This window comes from Podarcis filfolensis (genome assembly GCF_964270895.1).
Source record: "Podarcis filfolensis genome assembly, chromosome: Z".
Classification (NCBI taxonomy): Eukaryota; Metazoa; Chordata; class Lepidosauria; order Squamata; family Lacertidae; genus Podarcis; species Podarcis filfolensis.
In genome coordinates, this window is record NC_139617.1 from 41,690,950 (window position 1) to 41,708,339 (window position 17,390).

At 42.6% G+C, this 17,390-nt stretch overlaps 1 protein-coding gene across 1 annotated transcript in view; it reads left to right on the forward strand.

Annotated features, from left to right (window-relative positions):
* LOC310754819 (uncharacterized protein) overlaps positions 1-17,390 on the forward strand; it is a 149,653-nt gene that overhangs the window by 52,616 nt on the left and 79,647 nt on the right. Inside the window, exons 7-9 of the mRNA XM_083597134.1 lie at positions 12,734-13,543; positions 14,403-14,447; positions 16,908-17,027. Of these exons, the coding sequence (XP_083453260.1) occupies positions 12,734-13,543; positions 14,403-14,447; positions 16,908-17,027 (975 nt within the window). The remainder of the gene's footprint in view (positions 1-12,733; positions 13,544-14,402; positions 14,448-16,907; positions 17,028-17,390) is intronic.

The following is a 17,390-nucleotide window of genomic DNA, read 5'->3' on the forward strand; positions in this document are numbered from 1 at the left end:
TACACATTCATTCTTGCTTTCCTCCTTTTTATTTTTATTTTATTGGTGGTATTTTAAAATTATACTGTGGGTTTTTTTTATGTTAGCGGTGGCAGTAAAAATAGCTCTTTCCAAATCAAAGGTTTTGTATTGGCCTGCAAGAATGAATAGCAAAATGAGTTGGGTTCCTAATGTGTTTGAGCACCAAATTTTCTCTATTTGCTCTTCTTCTGTCTTTTAGCTTTGCTTCTAAAGAAAAGGCTCCCAATTCTATTCTTGCACACCAATTGCAAAAATAGGTTTTATTCATGTTTGCCTTTCTGGTGCAGCTGCTTTTTTTTTATCCTCCATGTGGCCTGGCACCTTCTTCTTTTTAAAAAATTGCTTATTTTGTTTTAGGCTCTCTGAAAGTGTCTACATTTCCTCCTCACACCTTAGGACCAGTGAGACGTGATGGGATAGACCATTCACATGGTCCTGTAGTCTTTGCTTTATGTGGGCATAGGTCTCACATAGAGCCAGTGTGGTGTAGTGGTTAAGAGCGGTAGTCTCGTAATCTGGTGAACTGGGTTCGCGTCTCTGCTCCTCCACATGCAGCTGCTGGGTGACCTTGGGCTAGTCACACTTCTCTGAAGTCTCTCAGCCCCACTCACCTCACAGAGTGTTTGTTGTGGGGGAGGAAGGGAAAGGGGAATGTGAGCCACTTTGAGACTCCTTCGGGTAGTGATAAAGCGGGATATTAAATCCAAACTCTTCTTCTTCTCCTCCTTCATTTATAGCATGGATGGGAAACATGAGGCTGGAATAATTGAATATGGACCTCCAAGCCTTTTCTGACTGGCCCTCAGGACTCTCCACAGGCCACACCTTCCATGAGTATTTCTTTTTTTTTTTTAAATGAATATTTATTAAATTTTCCAATTTTATATAAAGACAAAAAGAAAAAGAAAAAGAAAAGAATTAAAAACAATTCAATATCAATAACAATTTTCAGTCACATGTTTCTTTGACTTCCTCATACCTCCCCTTCTTGTTCTCTAGTTCAATTTGTTAGTTCAGCAAATCCTAATCTCTTAACATTCCTTTTAAAATATCACCTTATTTTCCACTCAACTTTTTTAAGTTTAGTAACAAAAGCAATTATAATCCCCATTATCTTTATCATAACAGCTGGAGACCACCAAAGTTCAAACCAACATCTTTTCAAAGTTCATTAGTTTTATAATATTTCTGTAGATATTCCTTAAATTTCTTCCAATCTTCTTCTGCTGACTTTTCTCCCTGGTCGCGGATTCTGCCGGTCATTTCTGCTAATCCCATACAGTCAATCAACTTCATCTGCCATTCTTCCAGAGTGAGTAAATCTTGAGTCTTCCAGTGCTTTGCTATAAGTATTCTTGCTGCCGTTGTAGCATACATAAAAAAGATTCTGTCCTTCTTTGACACCAAATGGCCGACTATACCCAAGAGAAAAGCCTCTGGTTTTTTCAGGAAAGTATACTTAAATATCTTTTTCATTTCATTATAAATCATTTCCCAAAAGGCCTTAATCTTTGGGCACGTCCACCATAGGTGAAAAAATGTACCTTCCACTTCCTTACATTTCCAGCATTTATTATCGGGCAAATGATATATTTTTGCGAGCTTGACTGGGGTTATGTACCACCTGTATATCATTTTCATAATATTCTCTCTTAAGGCATTACATGCCGTGAATTTCATACCTGTGGTCCATAACTGTTCCCAATCAGCAAACATAATGTTATGTCCAAGATCTTGTGCCCATTTAATCATAGCTGACTTAACCGTTTCATCCTGTGTATTCCATTTCAGCAGCAAGTTATACATTTTTGACATGATTTTAGTTTTAGGTTCTAGCACTTCTGTTTCTAATTTAGATTTTTCCACCTGGAAGCCAATTTTCCTGTCCAAATTGTATGCCTCCCTTATCTGAAAGTAATGTAGCCAGTCTCGGACTTTGTTTTTTAATTTCTCAAAACTCTGCAATTTCAGTCTATCTCCTTCTTGCTCCAAAATTTCCCAATATTTTGGCCAACTGGCCTCCATATTGAGTTTTTTCTGAGCTTTCGCTTCCATTGGTGACAACCACCTTGGGGTTTTGTTTTCCAGTAGATCCTTATATCTAGTCCAAACATTAAACAAAGATCTCCTAACAATGTGATTCTTAAACGCTTTATGAGCTTTAACCTTATCATACCACAAATATGCATGCCATCCAAACACATTGTTAAAACCTTCTAAATCCAAAATGTCTGTGTTTTCCAGAAGCAGCCAGTCTTTCAACCAGCAGAATGCTGCTGACTCATAATAGAGTCTGAAGTCTGGCAGGGCGAAGCCACCCCTTTCTTTTGTATCAGTCAAAATCTTGTATTTTATCCTAGGCTTCTTGCCCTGCCAGACAAATTTAGAAATATCTTTCTGCCACTTCTTAAAACATTCCATCTTGTCCACAATTTGTAATGTTTGAAACAAAAACAACATTTTAGGCAATACATTCATCTTTATAGCTGCTATTCGACCCATCAAGGAAAGCTTCAAATTTGACCATGTTTCGAGATCTTTTTTCACTTCTGACCAGCATTTCTCGTAATTATTTTTAAACAAGTTCCCATTTTTAGATGTCATATTAATCCCCAGATATTTCACCTTCCTCACCACAGACAGACCTGTTTCATTCTGAAATTTCTCTTTTTCAAACAATGTCATATTTTTCTCTAAAACCTTAGTTTTGGTCTTATTCAATTTAAATCCTGCTACCTGACCAAATTCTTGAATTAGTTCTAAAACTTTTTTAGTACTAGATTCTGGCTCCTGTAACGTCAAAACTAGATCATCTGCAAAGGCTCTCAGTTTATACTGTTTGGCTCCGACCTGTATACCTTTAACCAACCGGTCCCTTCTAATCATATTCAGCAAAACCTGCAGGACCGATATAAAAAGTAAAGGGGAAATTGGGCATCCTTGTCGTGTCCCTTTTTCAATCTTAAATTGTTCCGTAACCACATTATTTACAATTAATTTAGCCTTTTGTTCAGAGTATATTGCACCTATACCGTTTTCAAAACCTTGGCCTACCCCATACCCTGTAGATTCTTCTTCATAAAACTCCAAGAAATGTTGTCAAAGGCTTTCTCCGCGTCCACAAATATCAGAACAGCTTTAGTATTTATATTCACATCTAGCTTTTCCAAAATGTCAATTACATTCCTCAAATTGTCAGATATGTGTCTTCCCGGCAGAAAGCCCGCTTGGTCCTTATGTATCTCTTCAATCAATACTCTTTTCAGTCTCTTGGCTAAAATGTCAGCAAAGATTTTGTAATCCACATTTAATAAGGATATGGGACGGTAGTTTTTAAGTTGAGTCTTTTCAGTCTCTGTTTTCGGTATAAGTGTAATGTAGGCCTCTTTCCACGATTCTGGTGCCTTTTTCCCTTCCAAAATCTCATTGCAGACTTCCTTCAGAGGTTGTACTATCCAATCCTTCAAGGATCTATAGTATCTGGAAGTCAGTCCATCCGGTCCCGGGGATTTGCCCAATTGCATATTTAAGATGGCACCTTCTATCTCCTGATCTGTTATTTTACAGTTCAACAGTGCTTTACTTTCCTGTGAAATTTTTTGTAATCCATTTGTTTTCAAAAATCCATCAATGTCCCTTTCATTCTGTGGCCCTTGTGTGTATAGTTGCTTAAAGTACTTCTGGAAACAATTTCTTATCTCATTTGGATTGTTTATATCTTTTCCTTCTACTTCCAGGTTTGTAATTGTATTCAGTTTTTGTCTTTTTTTCAGTTGCCATGCCAGTAATTTCCCACATTTATCCGCCGATTCAAATGTCTTCTGTCTCATTTGTTTAATTTTCCATTCTATTTCCTGATTCATCAATTCCATATATTGTGTTTGATATATCTTTATTTCTCTCAGAATCTCTTGTGACTTCGGCTTGGCTCTCAATTTTTTCTCACCTTCTTTAATTTTCTCCAAAATTTTATCTTTTTTCTCATTTTGCCTTCTCTTTTTTAATGCGTTCTGTTGTATCAAAAACCCTCTCATCACGGCTTTACTTGCGTCCCAGATTACTCTTTTCTCCACGTTTGTTGGCAGATTTAATTCAAAATAGTCTTTTAGAGTCTTTTGGGCCTTGTTGTATACTTCTTCGTCTCTAAATAAGGTGTCATTCATCCTCCATCTAAAGGTTCCGGTTGTTGTTGACTTCATCTCCATCTTTACAGCATTATGGTCGGAGCATGTTTTGGGGCAGATTTCCACTTTTTTTATCTTTGGAGCCATTCCTCTAGTAATCCAAATTTGGTCAATTCTAGTCCATGTCATCTTGGCTTCAGAGAAGAATGTTCCTTCTCTCTCCAGGGGGTTCTTAGTTCTCCAAATATCGATCAAGTCCATGTTATCAGTCATTTCAAAAAAAGGTTTTGGTAGTCTACCATCTTTGGTGACTACCTGTTTTTGGGCCTTGTCCATATTAGTTGATACAGTTCACAGGCTTCCCCACCTGTGATTTTTTTCGGGTCCCCGCTTCGCCGTAGCGGTAGAACCCCAGCTCCACGAAGCCGATTTCCTCCGGTGTTCAGAGGAAATCCGCCATTACGATCGCCGGCGCTGACCGGAAGTCAGAGTATTTCTGCCACACTAAAATGTGTCCTTTAATCATGATAATGGCTCCTGGGCGAAGGATAGGACAGTGCTGAGAGTTAGGAGAAAATCATGAGGCCTGAGGAGACGTTGTAGAGGCGCTGGTTGGAGCAGGACGGGGGTTGGAGAAGTTGCAGGAGTTGTCCATTGACAACTGTACCATAACCAATTTGAGCATTAAAGATTTCGGCAGAAACTGTACTTCAAGCTTTTCCCTCGGTGGGAGCCAAGACACAAAGCTACAATTCTTGCAGTGGTTAATGATCAATCCCTCTTCCTAGGGAACTCTAGCAGTGTTATCTCTGTGAGGGTAGCAGCATTCTCTTAACGACTCTTAGCACCCTTTTAAAAAACTACAGTTCCCCTGATTCTTTGGGCAGAGGAAGCCTCACTGTTTAAAGTGGTATCATCATACTTTAAACATATACAGTGGTACCTCGGGTTACATACGCTTCAGGTTACAGACTCCGCTAACCCAGAAATTGTGCTCCAGGTTAAGAACTTTGCTTCAGGATGAGAACAGAAATTGTGCTCCAGCGGCGCGGCAGCAGCGGGAGGCCCCGTTGGCTAAAGTGGTGCTTCAGGTTAAGAACAGTTTCAGGTTAAGTACGGACCTCCGGAATGAATTAAGTACTTAACCCGAGGTACCACTGTAGTAGGGATATGGCCTATGTATGCCAACTAGTCCACTGTGCAAAGGTAGGGTTGCCATACGTCCGGACATTACCATGTTTTTTGTAGGCAGATCTGACAGCTTTGTTCCGGATTTTAGGAAAGTCTGTTGACAAAGTCAATCAAAAACTTTAAGGGTCTCCTGGTTTTTACTTTTTGAAATATGGCAACCCTAGCAAAGGTAACTTGTACATTAATTGAAATGCCCTCTTTTCATCTGGCCCCAGCCATCACTGGTGTGAGATTGTAGCTCTCTGGCAAAAAATTGTTCCCCTACCCCTGTGTTATTTAACCTCATAGTCCTTTTAGTAGCCTTTTCAGAGTGGCTTTGGGTTTCCTGGTGGAGCATGATGCTTGATATGACTCAGTTGTTCTGAATCACCAGCAACAGACCCTCCAAGTGTCCCCATTTTCCCTGATTTAGAGAAGCCATCCCAATTTCTGATTTGATCCTGGAATGTCCCACTTTTCCTTAGGATGTCCCTATTTCCATTGGAGAAATGTTGGAAGGCATGAAGTTATCCGATCCCTGAGCTGTCTGAAGGCAACCCTGTATAGGGAAGTTCCCCCCCCAGTGGCGTAGCGTCCCCCCCCCAGTGGCATAGCGTGGGGGGTGCAGGGGGGGCCGGCCGCACCGGGCGCAACATCTAGGGGTTAGGGTTAGGGGGCGCAAATCCACGGGTTAGGGGGCACAAATTACTTGCCTTGCCCCGGGTGCTGACAACCCATGCTACGCCACTGCCCCCCCCCCCCAGTGTTTAATGTTTTATTATGTTTTTATATATGCTGGAAGCTGCCCAGAGTGGCTGGGGCAACCCAGTAAGATGTGTGGGGTATAAATAGTAAAATTATCATTATGGAACGGGATGTCCCTATTTTCTATTATTTTTATTGTTATTTTCAGTTTTACAATTACACCATTTCCCACTCTTATACAGGGGTTCTTTTTACATCTTGTTTAGCTGCATATACATTAAGTCCTTTACCTTATTTTCCACACTCTCTTATCTTTTATGTTGTCAATTGTTGGTCACAAAGTATCCCCTACCTGGAATTTATATTTGTGGTCATTTTTTTTAAAAAAAAAATGTGTTTCCCTAGATACTCCCACTCACTCCTTGTCTGTTTGTCATCTTGATTTCTTATTTTAGATGTCATACTGGCAATTAATTTAGCCATTGTTCTTTCCCTGGGGTCTCTCTTTTGTTTCCAGTACCTAGCATATACTATCATTGCAGCTGCTGTTGCATTCATTTCTCCCATTTTCATTGGATAAATGTTGAAGGGCATGCAGCAATTCAGAGAAAGTTTTTTCAGTGCAAGGTGTGTGTGTAGAGGAAGGGTGGGAGAAATAGCTTTAAAATAAATGAATAAATGCATTTTCCCTCTGTGGCATACAGACGCAGAAAGTAGGACACAGATGGCAGAGGGGCCTGTGGAAGCTTTGCAGGCCTTCCTTGCTGTGGTTTGGCTGTCCTGTTTGCTCCTGATGGGTGGTTTTTGAAAAGAGTGGGGAGGAATGAGTCAGTGGCTGCTAATTATGGCACTTGGGACCCATCTCTCGGATGTGACATAGTTCTCCTCTACCGCTGCCACCAACATGCTGGCCGGTTACAAGCAGCTTTTTCTTCCCTCTCTCATAATGTTGGAAGGTTCAGGACAGGCAGAAGACAGGGCTTCTTCACCCAGTGCATAGAGAAACTACGGAACTCTCTGCCACAAGATGTGGTGATAGCTGCCAACACAGATGGCTTTAAAAGCATATTCTTCTTTTTCTTCTTCTACTGTTGTGTTTTTATATCCCACCTTCCTTCCAAGTTGGGATTCAAGGTGGTTTACAACCTTTTAAGGACATCATTATAAATACAAAGTAGTAAAAATACACCAAAGTAGTTAAAATACACCAATTTAAAACGAGCATTAAAAGTTTACTCTGACAGCAGCCCAGTGGTCAGCATTGTCTGTACTTAGTTTTCAAAGGCCAAGAAAGACCTTGGCGTGCTAGAGGAAGGATAACAAAGAGGAAGCCAGTCTAACCTCACTTGGGAGGGAATCCCACAATCTGGTCAGCCACAGAAAATGCTCTTGTGTCACCACCAGCTGTGCCTCTAACACTGAAGGGACTGAGGGAAGGTGCTCACCCAAGGTTCTTAACACCTAGGCAGGTTCATAAAGGGAGACATGATCTTACAGGTGGACTGGTCCAAGCCATACACTGGTACCTTGGGTTACATACACTTCAGGTTACAGACTCTGCTAGCCCAGAAATATTACCTCGGGTTAAGAACTTTGCTTCAGGATGAGAACAGAAATTGTGCGGTGGTGGCATGGCAGCAGCGGGAGGCCCCATTAGCTAAAGTGGTACCTCAGGTTAAGAACAGTTTCAGGTTAAGAACGGACCTCCAGAATGAATTAAGTTCTTAACCCGAGGTACCACTGTATAAGGCTTGATGGGTCATAACCAGCACTTTGAATTGTGCCCAGAATCAGAAGCCAGCAAAGGTTAGACAAATTCAGGTGTGTGATTGTGGTTGCGGCGATCAGTGGTCACCAGTTATGATGCACTTGGTGAAATTTCCTCTCCTGCAAGTCTGTTACCTTGTTTTCTGTTATACTTCGGGTAACCTCGCTTGCCCCTTTTGGGGCCTGGAGTATTTTAGGGGTGGTTTTGCCTGCCAGCTCTTTATATAGAACCTTCCAGAAAACGGGCCAGCCTCAACTTTCCTTGCGGCTATTTATATGCCTCTGGGTGTTGCCTTGGCCAGTGGATCTTTGTCTGTGGTTCTGTAGAGAAGGCTCCTCTCTAATTACCTCACAAGCAGCTCTTTGGGAGAACAACACACTTGCCTCAGAATGGAAGCATCTGTGCTGAGAGCTATGAGATAAAGGCCACTCTCTGAGGTGGGTCACCACAACAAAGCTTGAGGAAATTCATTACATGGGTAGTGTGTGCTTGTTCAACACGTGTGTGCCTGTTTACATACACCTCCCTTTGTTGGTAGCATAGATGTCGCAGTAGTGACAGGTTTGGTGTCAAAACCTGGGGGGTAGAATCCAGTGTAAGACCTGCTTGGCCCATTAAATTGATGGAGATGATGTGAGTCAGTGTGGTGCAGTGGTTAAGAGTGCTGGACCAGAACCTGGGAGATCAAGATCCGAGTCCCCACACAGCCATCAAGCTCACTGGGTAGCCTTGGGCCAATCACACACTCTTAGTCTAAACTACCTCACAGGATTGTTGTGAGGATAACACAGGGAGGAGACCTGTGTTCAGCTCTTAGAGCTCCTTGACGAAGGTGGGAAATAAATGTTAACAACAACAACAACAACAACAACAACAACAACAACAACATAAAGGTTAACTTCATCCATTTCAATGAGTAGAATTTAAGCCACAACTTCACCATACATTTAAAGCACTCTTATATCATGGCTCACCCTGAAGAATCCTGGGAAGTGGGGAAGGTCATGGCTCAGTGGCAGAGTATCTGCCTTGCATGCAAAAGGTCCCAGGTTCAATCCCCAGCACCTCCAGGTAGGACTTCAAAAGGCTCCCTGTCTGAAATCCTGGAGATCTGCTGCCAGTCCGTGTAGATAGTACTGAACTACATTGTCCAGCGGTCTGACTCAGCACAAACTATTTTTCTATATTCTCCTTATCCTATAATTTGTAAAAGGGAATTGCTAGGAAACTCCTATTCCCCAATCTTTTGCTCTAATGCAGCAGCCTCCTCTGATTCTGCCATGTATACACCTTTCTTCCCCATTGTCACTGTATTTCTGTCTTCACCCCAAAGAAAAGCGATGCCCAACCTGGTGATACAGAATAAATGATGTAAGGAGGGAGCTGCAGCCCAAGATAGGAAAAGAGCTAGTAAGGGAACACCTAGCTACTTAAAATGAATTCAGATCTCCAGGATATGATGAGCTGCAGCAAAGGGTATTAAAGGATCTTGTGGATGTAATTTCAGAGCCCATGTCTATGATCTTTGAGAATTCTTGGAGAACAGGTGAGGTCCCTACAGACTGGAGACAGGCAAACGTCTGACCAGTGAGCTTGACATTGATACCAGGGAAGGTCCTAGAACAGATCATTCAACAGTCGGTCTGTGAGCATTTAGAAAAAGATGCTGTGATTACTAAGACCCAACATGGGTTTCCTAAAAAAAATCATGCCAGACCAATCTCATTTCTTTTCTTGATGGAATTACAAACTTGGTGGAATACTGTGTCCCATTCTGGGCACCACAATTTAAGAAGGATGTTGACAAGCTGGAAAGTGTGCAGAGGAGGGAAACCAAGATGATCAAGGGTTTGGAAACAGCCTTATGAGGAGCGCTTGAAGGAGCTGAGTATGTTTAGCCTGGGAAAGAGGAGACTGAGAGGAGATATGATAGCCATCTTCAAATATTGTAAGGGCTGTCACATGGAGGAGGGAGCATGCTTGTTTTCTCCTGCTCTGGATGGTAGGACTCGAACCAATGGCTTCAAGTTGCAATAAAGGAGACTCCAACTAAACATTTTTTGGGGGGGGGTGTGATTCTGACAGTAAAAACTGTTCAGCAGTGGAACAGACTTCCACGAGAGGTGGTGGACTCTCTTTCCTTAGAGGTTTTTAAGCAGAGGTTGGGTGGCCATCTATCATAGATCCTTTAGCTGAGATTCCTGCATTGCAGGCGGTTGGACTAGATGATCCTTGGGTACCTTCCAGTTTTATGATTCTATGAGTCTGTTTAAGAACTTCTCCTCCAGCAGCAACTTGTTTAGCCAAAATTTTGGTGAGTGCCATGAATTCAGTAAAAATGGCATGCGTACACATCCTGAGATCTTGGCTTCTGGAAACTCCTAACATAGTCACTAAATTGCCAGGAAGAACAAAGTGATGCCAGAGAGTCCTGGTGCGAGGAGGAGGAGGAGGAGGAGAGGGGAAGGAAATATCCTTGCCATCCTCCCTTTTCCCTTGGAATGTTGATACAAATCAGCAGTTGCGGCATCTTGGGACCTAGGCCATCCTTGTGGTTTCTTCTCCCGGTGGTATGACAAAATCCCACAAGGGGAATGGACTCTAAGCTGTGGCCAAGTGGGCAGGTCCATCCATTACCCCCAAACTCTGAATGCCCATGCTGAGCTAGTCCATTGCATTGAGCACCCTGCCCTTGATCAGAGCACCATGGACTTCTTCTGCATGGGCTTTCTGTGGATGGGCTTGTGGGGTGTTGGACCAGCCTCCAGCATTTTCAAGGTAGGTGGGAATCTTAGTATATCCCCTGAATTATTGTTGCTGTTGCTGTTTTAGTACTACTATTTTGTTGTTCTTCATATTGCCCATAACTTTTTATTAGTTAGTAGAGCCATTGTGATGTTGCCAACTAAGTTCCACTCACAGTAGACCCATTGAAATCACCATTCATTTCAGTGGATCTGCTTTGAATAGTACTAGCATTGGATTCAACCCACTGAAATGAATGGGCATGACTAATATTCCAGGGAGTCTACTCTGAGTAACACTTAGTTAGAATGAGCCCTTTATCGTTAAACAGTGATCATCATATGTTCATTGTTACCAGAAAATAATGACAAATTTTGTTACTGAGAGGATAATTAACTCCTCTTGAACTTTTTTTTAAAAATGTGTGGGGGGTGTCTATTTGTGCTCTTTTAGTTGTACACATATTCATATTACTTAGAGAAAATCATCCTGTCATCCGTCTCCCTGTTGCAAACTTGATACGGTTAAGTCAGCTTGAGCAATCACCCATTCCAAATGCTTTGTGAGACAGTTTCTAAAATTAGAAAAAGGCTTTTTTGGGATTTGGCTTGGTATGGTATCTTTTCTCAGTAGCAGTTGAAAAGATTTGCAGCCCCATTCTGTGTATGTTTTACTCTGAAGTAAAACCCAGTTAAAAACAATTGACTCCAAGGTAAGCGTGCACAGGATTGCAGCCTTTGAGTGTAATTCTTTACCCTAGAAATGCGAAGTGTGGATCAGTTGCTGCAGGAGATTTGTTATAGCTACAGGTGGGGGAGAAATTTGATTCCAGCCACATATAAAGGTGAAGCAACCTAATCTGTGCTTTTTAAAACAATACATTAAACTAAACTAAACTCAGCTATCCCCTTCAGACTTGCACTTCTCCACATTTAGCAGTGCACTTTTTCAGCCAACTGATGTGTACAAAATGCATATATTAGGGTAACAGTGCATCAGAGTGTATGTAGCCCTGAAAATATCATACAGTAATGTTGTTTATATTAGGGGAAATTGCTTTACAAGAATGTGTGTATTAGCCAAAACTGTAAACAAAAAAATGTGTGCATTCGGAGAAACTTGCTAAAAAATGCTGGTGATTGCCATTTTCAAAAAAAATAAAAAATCAGAACAATCAATTTAGATCAACAGTGCTGTTCTTTACAATAGCACAATAAATGAAAGAAAAAAGTTTAGGTTGCCTCTAGTGTGGCTGATTCATCAGAGGAGAGAGTTTGGAAGGGCAGAACCTGGTATCGAAAGAGAAGACTGAGTCACTTTTGTTAACAAATTGAATAAAAGTACACTAAATCATCATAAATTTATCAGTTTTGATCTCCCCCAATGCCTTTCTCCTCTCCTATTTAGACCAACGTGCTTTGGTGCCTGTTGAAAAGTGAGGCAGGTTGCCGATCCAATTTCGCCATACAGTGCATAATTTTATAAACTTCTATCAAGCTGCCTCTTACTTACCTTTTCTCCAAACTAAAAAGTCCCAAATGCTGCAACCTTTCTTTATATGGGAGTCACTCTATTCCCTCAATCATTTTGGTGGCCCTTTTCAGAACCTTTTTCAAATCTGCAATATCTTTTTGGAGATGTGGCAACCAGAACCAGTAGTCCAAATGAATATGCACCATAGATTTGTATAACAGTGTTACGATATTGGCAGTTTTATTTTCAATTCTTTTCCTAATAATCCACAGCATAGAATTTGCCTTTTTCATAGCCACTGCACACTTGATTGACATACTCATCAAGCTACCTACTTTGACCTCAAAATCTCACTCCTGGTCCATCACCTTCAGTTCAGACCCTGACTTGCAACTGCTCTACAGCAGTCTTCCTCAAGCTCAGCCCTCCAGATGTTTTGAGACTACAATTCCCATCATCTCTGACCACTGGTCCTGCTAGCTAGGGATGATGGGAGCTCTGGGCCAAAAACATCTGGAGGGCTGAGTTTGAGGAAGCCTGCTCTACAGGGTTTAATAAAAGTTTTTTCCAGCCCTATCTGGGTAGACCAATCAGTGAGTCTCGATCTGCATACAAAGTACATGCTCTGTTATTGATCTAGGGCCAAATGACAACAAAGGCACCTTTTTGCCTTTCTAGTCTGCACAAGCATGAATCACTAGAATGCCATTTTCTCTCTTATTTATAGGGCTCAGAGCTTGCTGATTCAGATGTGGCTTTGAAGTCTCCTATGGTTGAACAAAGGGATCTTCAGAAGAACCCCAGTACATTCCCCAGTAGACGCCCTACAACTTCAGACATGGCTTCCAAAAGACCAAAGGAGGATGGAGAAGAGGAGGGGATTCTCACTTTCAGAGAAGAGCCCCCAAGAGTCGCTTACAAGAAAATGACCAGATCTAGAATGCTTGGCTCAGAGAAGAAAGGAAATACTGATGGCTCCATTGCCAACAGTAACTCATGGCCCTCTTTTGAGCTCCAGGATCTTCATGGGATTAGTAACAATGGTATCCTTTTTCAAAGCCCTTCCAAAGAAAGTCAACTGGGTATCAAGAAAGTGGATATCACAAGAGCCCTGGATAAGAACACTAAAGGAAAGCCAAAGGGGGATATTGGGTCTTGGGAGCAGTCCCCAGTCACCATCATAGACCTTGACAGCCCTCTCACTCTCTTGAAAAGCCCTGAGGATGGGAATGAATTGCCTGAAAACAAACCTAGAGTCTTTCTTCCTAACTCCAGTGTGAAGGGTGCAATCTTTGTGGATAGGAGAATTGTACTTCACCCTTCCAGAGCTTCTGCAGCACCTGATGGTGCCACAAAATCATTGAAGACTCCCTCTGGCATTGTCAAGGGACATGCCCATAGACAAAGGACTTTGACTCTGTTGAAAGGGGTTTCCACTCAGAACTTTCGTCCTACCCACTATTTGCAGTTGATGGAGCAGCAAAAAATCCTCCTTAAACCAGGTCCCCGTGGGCTACCTGGGCCGCCAGGTTTGCCGGTAAGTAGTAGCTGCAGATTGGGCTCTGTGTGGATATTGACACATGCAGTCATGTTCAGTTCTGGGACTCCTGGTGTATCATGAAAAAATAACTAGTGTTGCTCTTCTTTCTAAGTCAAGTTGAGCTATCGGCTCTTTGTTTGGTGCCAAGTACAGTGCCTTGGGAGAAGTGAAGGAGGAATACTTGGTCAATGGGTCAGTCTGACCGTGGAGGAGTTTTATCAAAGTCTGAACATGTATATTGTGTTTTCTGTTTCCCTGTCTCCTGAGTTGTTGCTCATTGAGTCTGATAAAATGGAAGGCAGGGAACCCAACAGGAGGTAGAACCAGAGTCAGTGACCGGCAGAGCCAACTAATTCTAATTTCCCCCTCTCCCTGCTGAGTTCTGCAAGAGCAACCCTGAGAGGAAGCAAGTCAGGGACACTCCTTGAACAGGTAGGAAGGCAAGTAGGTGGCCTGGGGAGTGGGGACTGGTCAAGGGTGAATTGACATCAGTGGGGCAGTGTGCTGTTTTCCCTAATGGATTAGCCTCCACTGCTGGGTTCCCTTTACCACTGAAGAAAGACCAGCCATTTTTGGCATATTACTGGAGATTTCCCCTGCTGTACATTTTTTACTCTGCTTTGGAAAAGCATCTACCACTGAGTGGTCCCTTCCCACAGATTAGCTTAAGATGACCTGCGATGCACCCTTATTCAAGGCCATTGATGTGAATGGAGCTCCCCTGGTGTACTTTGTGAATAAGAAGTAATCTAGAAGACATTTAAGACTGTAGATTGTCAACTCAGCTGTTTGATCTCCTCATTTAATGTTGAATCCCAACATTAAATAACTTGGTGGTGTCTGCGTTGCTTTGCAGGGCTGTCCAGGGAGACGCGGAGCAATGGGACCAAAGGGAGAGAAGGTAAGATGACTGGGAAGTGCTTGAAAATAGGTGAACACTGTCAATGTATAGATTAAAAAGATGAGTTATTTTAAATTCTCTTTTACATTCATGTGTGGTGTCTCCATGAAAACTTCTGAGCTCATAAGCTGAGGCTGGAGACAAAGTCATTTTATAGAGAACTGGAAAATGCATAGTTTTCTATGTCATACACCAGGCATTTTTTTCTTAATCTTGCTGAGAGCCACACTGCCTCTTGCCTTACTTTCTGCATCATAGTTGCAGTGCCCTCAAGGCTCTGTGCCCAGTGTGCCCAAACTAGTCATGCTTCCATAAATCCACCTCTGCTGGCAACCTTCCCTGAAGAAGATTTTTCAATCCAATATCCTAATCTGAAACTTGGGCACAATAAGAACTTTTACCAATGGGCCACTTAATTAATTAAGCTCTTGTCCCCCTCTTCCTCCATAATTGTCTGTCCTTCATCGACTTTTTAATACAGTTTTAATACAGTATTAAAATCAGTCCAAAACAACTGAGAACCCCAGAAATAAGTTGGATGCTAAAAAAAGAAAAATAGAACTCAAGTCAAAAGCCAGGGCAAAGAGCTGCATCTTCAGCAAATTCATGGAGGGTAAGACTATCAATGGCTGCTAGCCATGGTGCTAATTTCTCTCTCTACTTTCAAAGGCAAGTATAGTCATACCTTGGATCCTGAACGCCCTGGAACTTGGACTGTTCCGATTTGCGAACGTTCTTTTGGAACCCGGACGTCTGACGGGGCTTTGGTTTTCGAACGTTTTGGAAGTTGAATGGACTTCCGGAACAGATTCCATTCAACTTCCAAGGTACGACTGTATGCCTCTGAATACTAGTTGTTGGGAATCACAAGTGGCAGAAGAGTGCAGTTGTACTTGAAGGCTTGCCATTGGGGCATCTGGTTGGCCACTGTTAGAACAGGATGTAAGATTAGCTGAGCCTTTGGATTTGAACCATCAGGGCTTTACTTTATTTATTTTTTCTTATAATGTTTCTCCCTTCCTTCTTCTAAGCCAGGCATCATTTTTATACCAGGCATGGAGAAGGAAAAGCTCCCTTATTGTTGTTTAACATAACTACAGTTTTAGGGCAAGGGTGCACACCCTGTGGCTCAGTAACTCATTTTTGTGTGGGCCATGAAGAGTCAGTGGGACCCTTAGGGGCAGAGCACACCAGCATGGGAAGTGAGCTAGGTCTAAGCTTCTGCTCTAAGCTGTTTCTTAGCCACATCTGAAGGAGGCACAAGACCTCCCCATGAAACAGCCCTCTTTAAAGAAAGAAAGAAAGAAAGAAAGAAAGAAAGAAAGAAAGAAAGAAAAGTTTGTGCGGTAACTGAAATTCCTCATGTTATGAAACTGTGTGGTCAAGGCTTGAAACGTCTTAAAGAAATTCCTCTTTGTTGATTTGGTACAATCTAATTGTTCATAGCAGCCCAGAGTGATGCTACATTGGTGACATTGTGAGAAATTGCTGCCTGCTGCTCATAAACTCAAAACCAAAGACCTATGACAAATGTCACTGAACTCTGCCAAGCCCCCATTAACCCCCAATGCTGCTGACCTGATCCAGAGGCGTCTCTGTTACCACAAGGAAGTGACAGCACAAATGGGTCCCCTAAGCCAGCTTTACAGTGGGATAAGGTCAGGACCCTGGACAGCACCAAGGGTGCTAGATCAGAGTTCAAAAGCAAGGGTTTCAGGACCGCAATGTCCTTTGAGGCAGCCATTGGCCCCTGAGCAATAATGTTTGGAGCTGCATACAATACTCCTTCTACTCAGAGTAGCCCCATTGAAATATATGGACATGGCTTAGTTGGTTAGAACCCTTCGTCTGCAGGTGCTTTTCAGGATTTTCTCAGTCCTCTAGGGAGTCAGAAGTCCCTTCCTCAGACTCCATAGCGAAGATATATCATTGGGGTTTGGAGTGGGGAGCTAGGTATGGAATCTGATGCTGCATTCAGGATGGGCCAAGAAGAGCTGCTACTACTCATAGACTCTTATGGCTTTGGGACCAGAGCCCTGACAGATGCTGGGTGCTAACATCATGCCTGAACCTTATCCACCCACAACACCTGCTTACCTTTAACACCACTGTGAATCTACAAAAGGATACATGGTAAACTATACACAAAGAGTGCTATACTGTGCTACAACATTGTGTTGATGGGTGACTTGTAGCCATGATGGCTATGTTCTAACTCCATTGTCGGAGGCAGTTTGCCTCTGAATACCAGTTGCTGGGGATCCCAGAAAGGGAGAGTGCCACTACTGTGCTTGGGTCCTATTTTGTGGGCATCCTGAGAACAAGATGTTGTACTAGATGGGCCTTTGGCCTGATCCAGCAGGGCTGCTCTTATGTTCACATGTGGCAGATTGAAACAGACAAAAACTCTGCTGTTCTACCAAAACCAAAATAAAGAAGGCACAATTTTCTTTTCTTTAGGGATACCCTGGTGGAATTGGACGAACAGGTCCTACTGGGGATCCAGGGCATCCTGGAGTCCCTGGGGTCCCAGTGGTTGTTCTCTGGAGGAACTCAAAGGAGGATTGGCTGTCATTTACTGTAAGTTAAGAATTAGTGACCCTTGGGGGGGGGCTGCCAAGTGTCAGCAATGGGCATAGCCAGAAGCATAAGTGTACACGATTACCGTAACTAGTCCTGGGCCCCAGCTACACTATACATTTAAAGCAGTATCATTCCACTTTAAACAAGTCATGGCTTCCCTCAAAGCACACCAAGAATTGTAGTTTGTTGAGGGAGCAGAGAGCTGCTGTGGTGGTGGTTTAGTCATTTAGTCGTGTCCGACTCTTCGTGACCCCATGGACCAGAGCACACCAGGCACTCCTGTCTTCCACAGAGAGCTGTTAGAAGACCCCTATTTTCCTCACAGAGCCACATTTCCCTGTGTTCCATAGGAAGAGAATG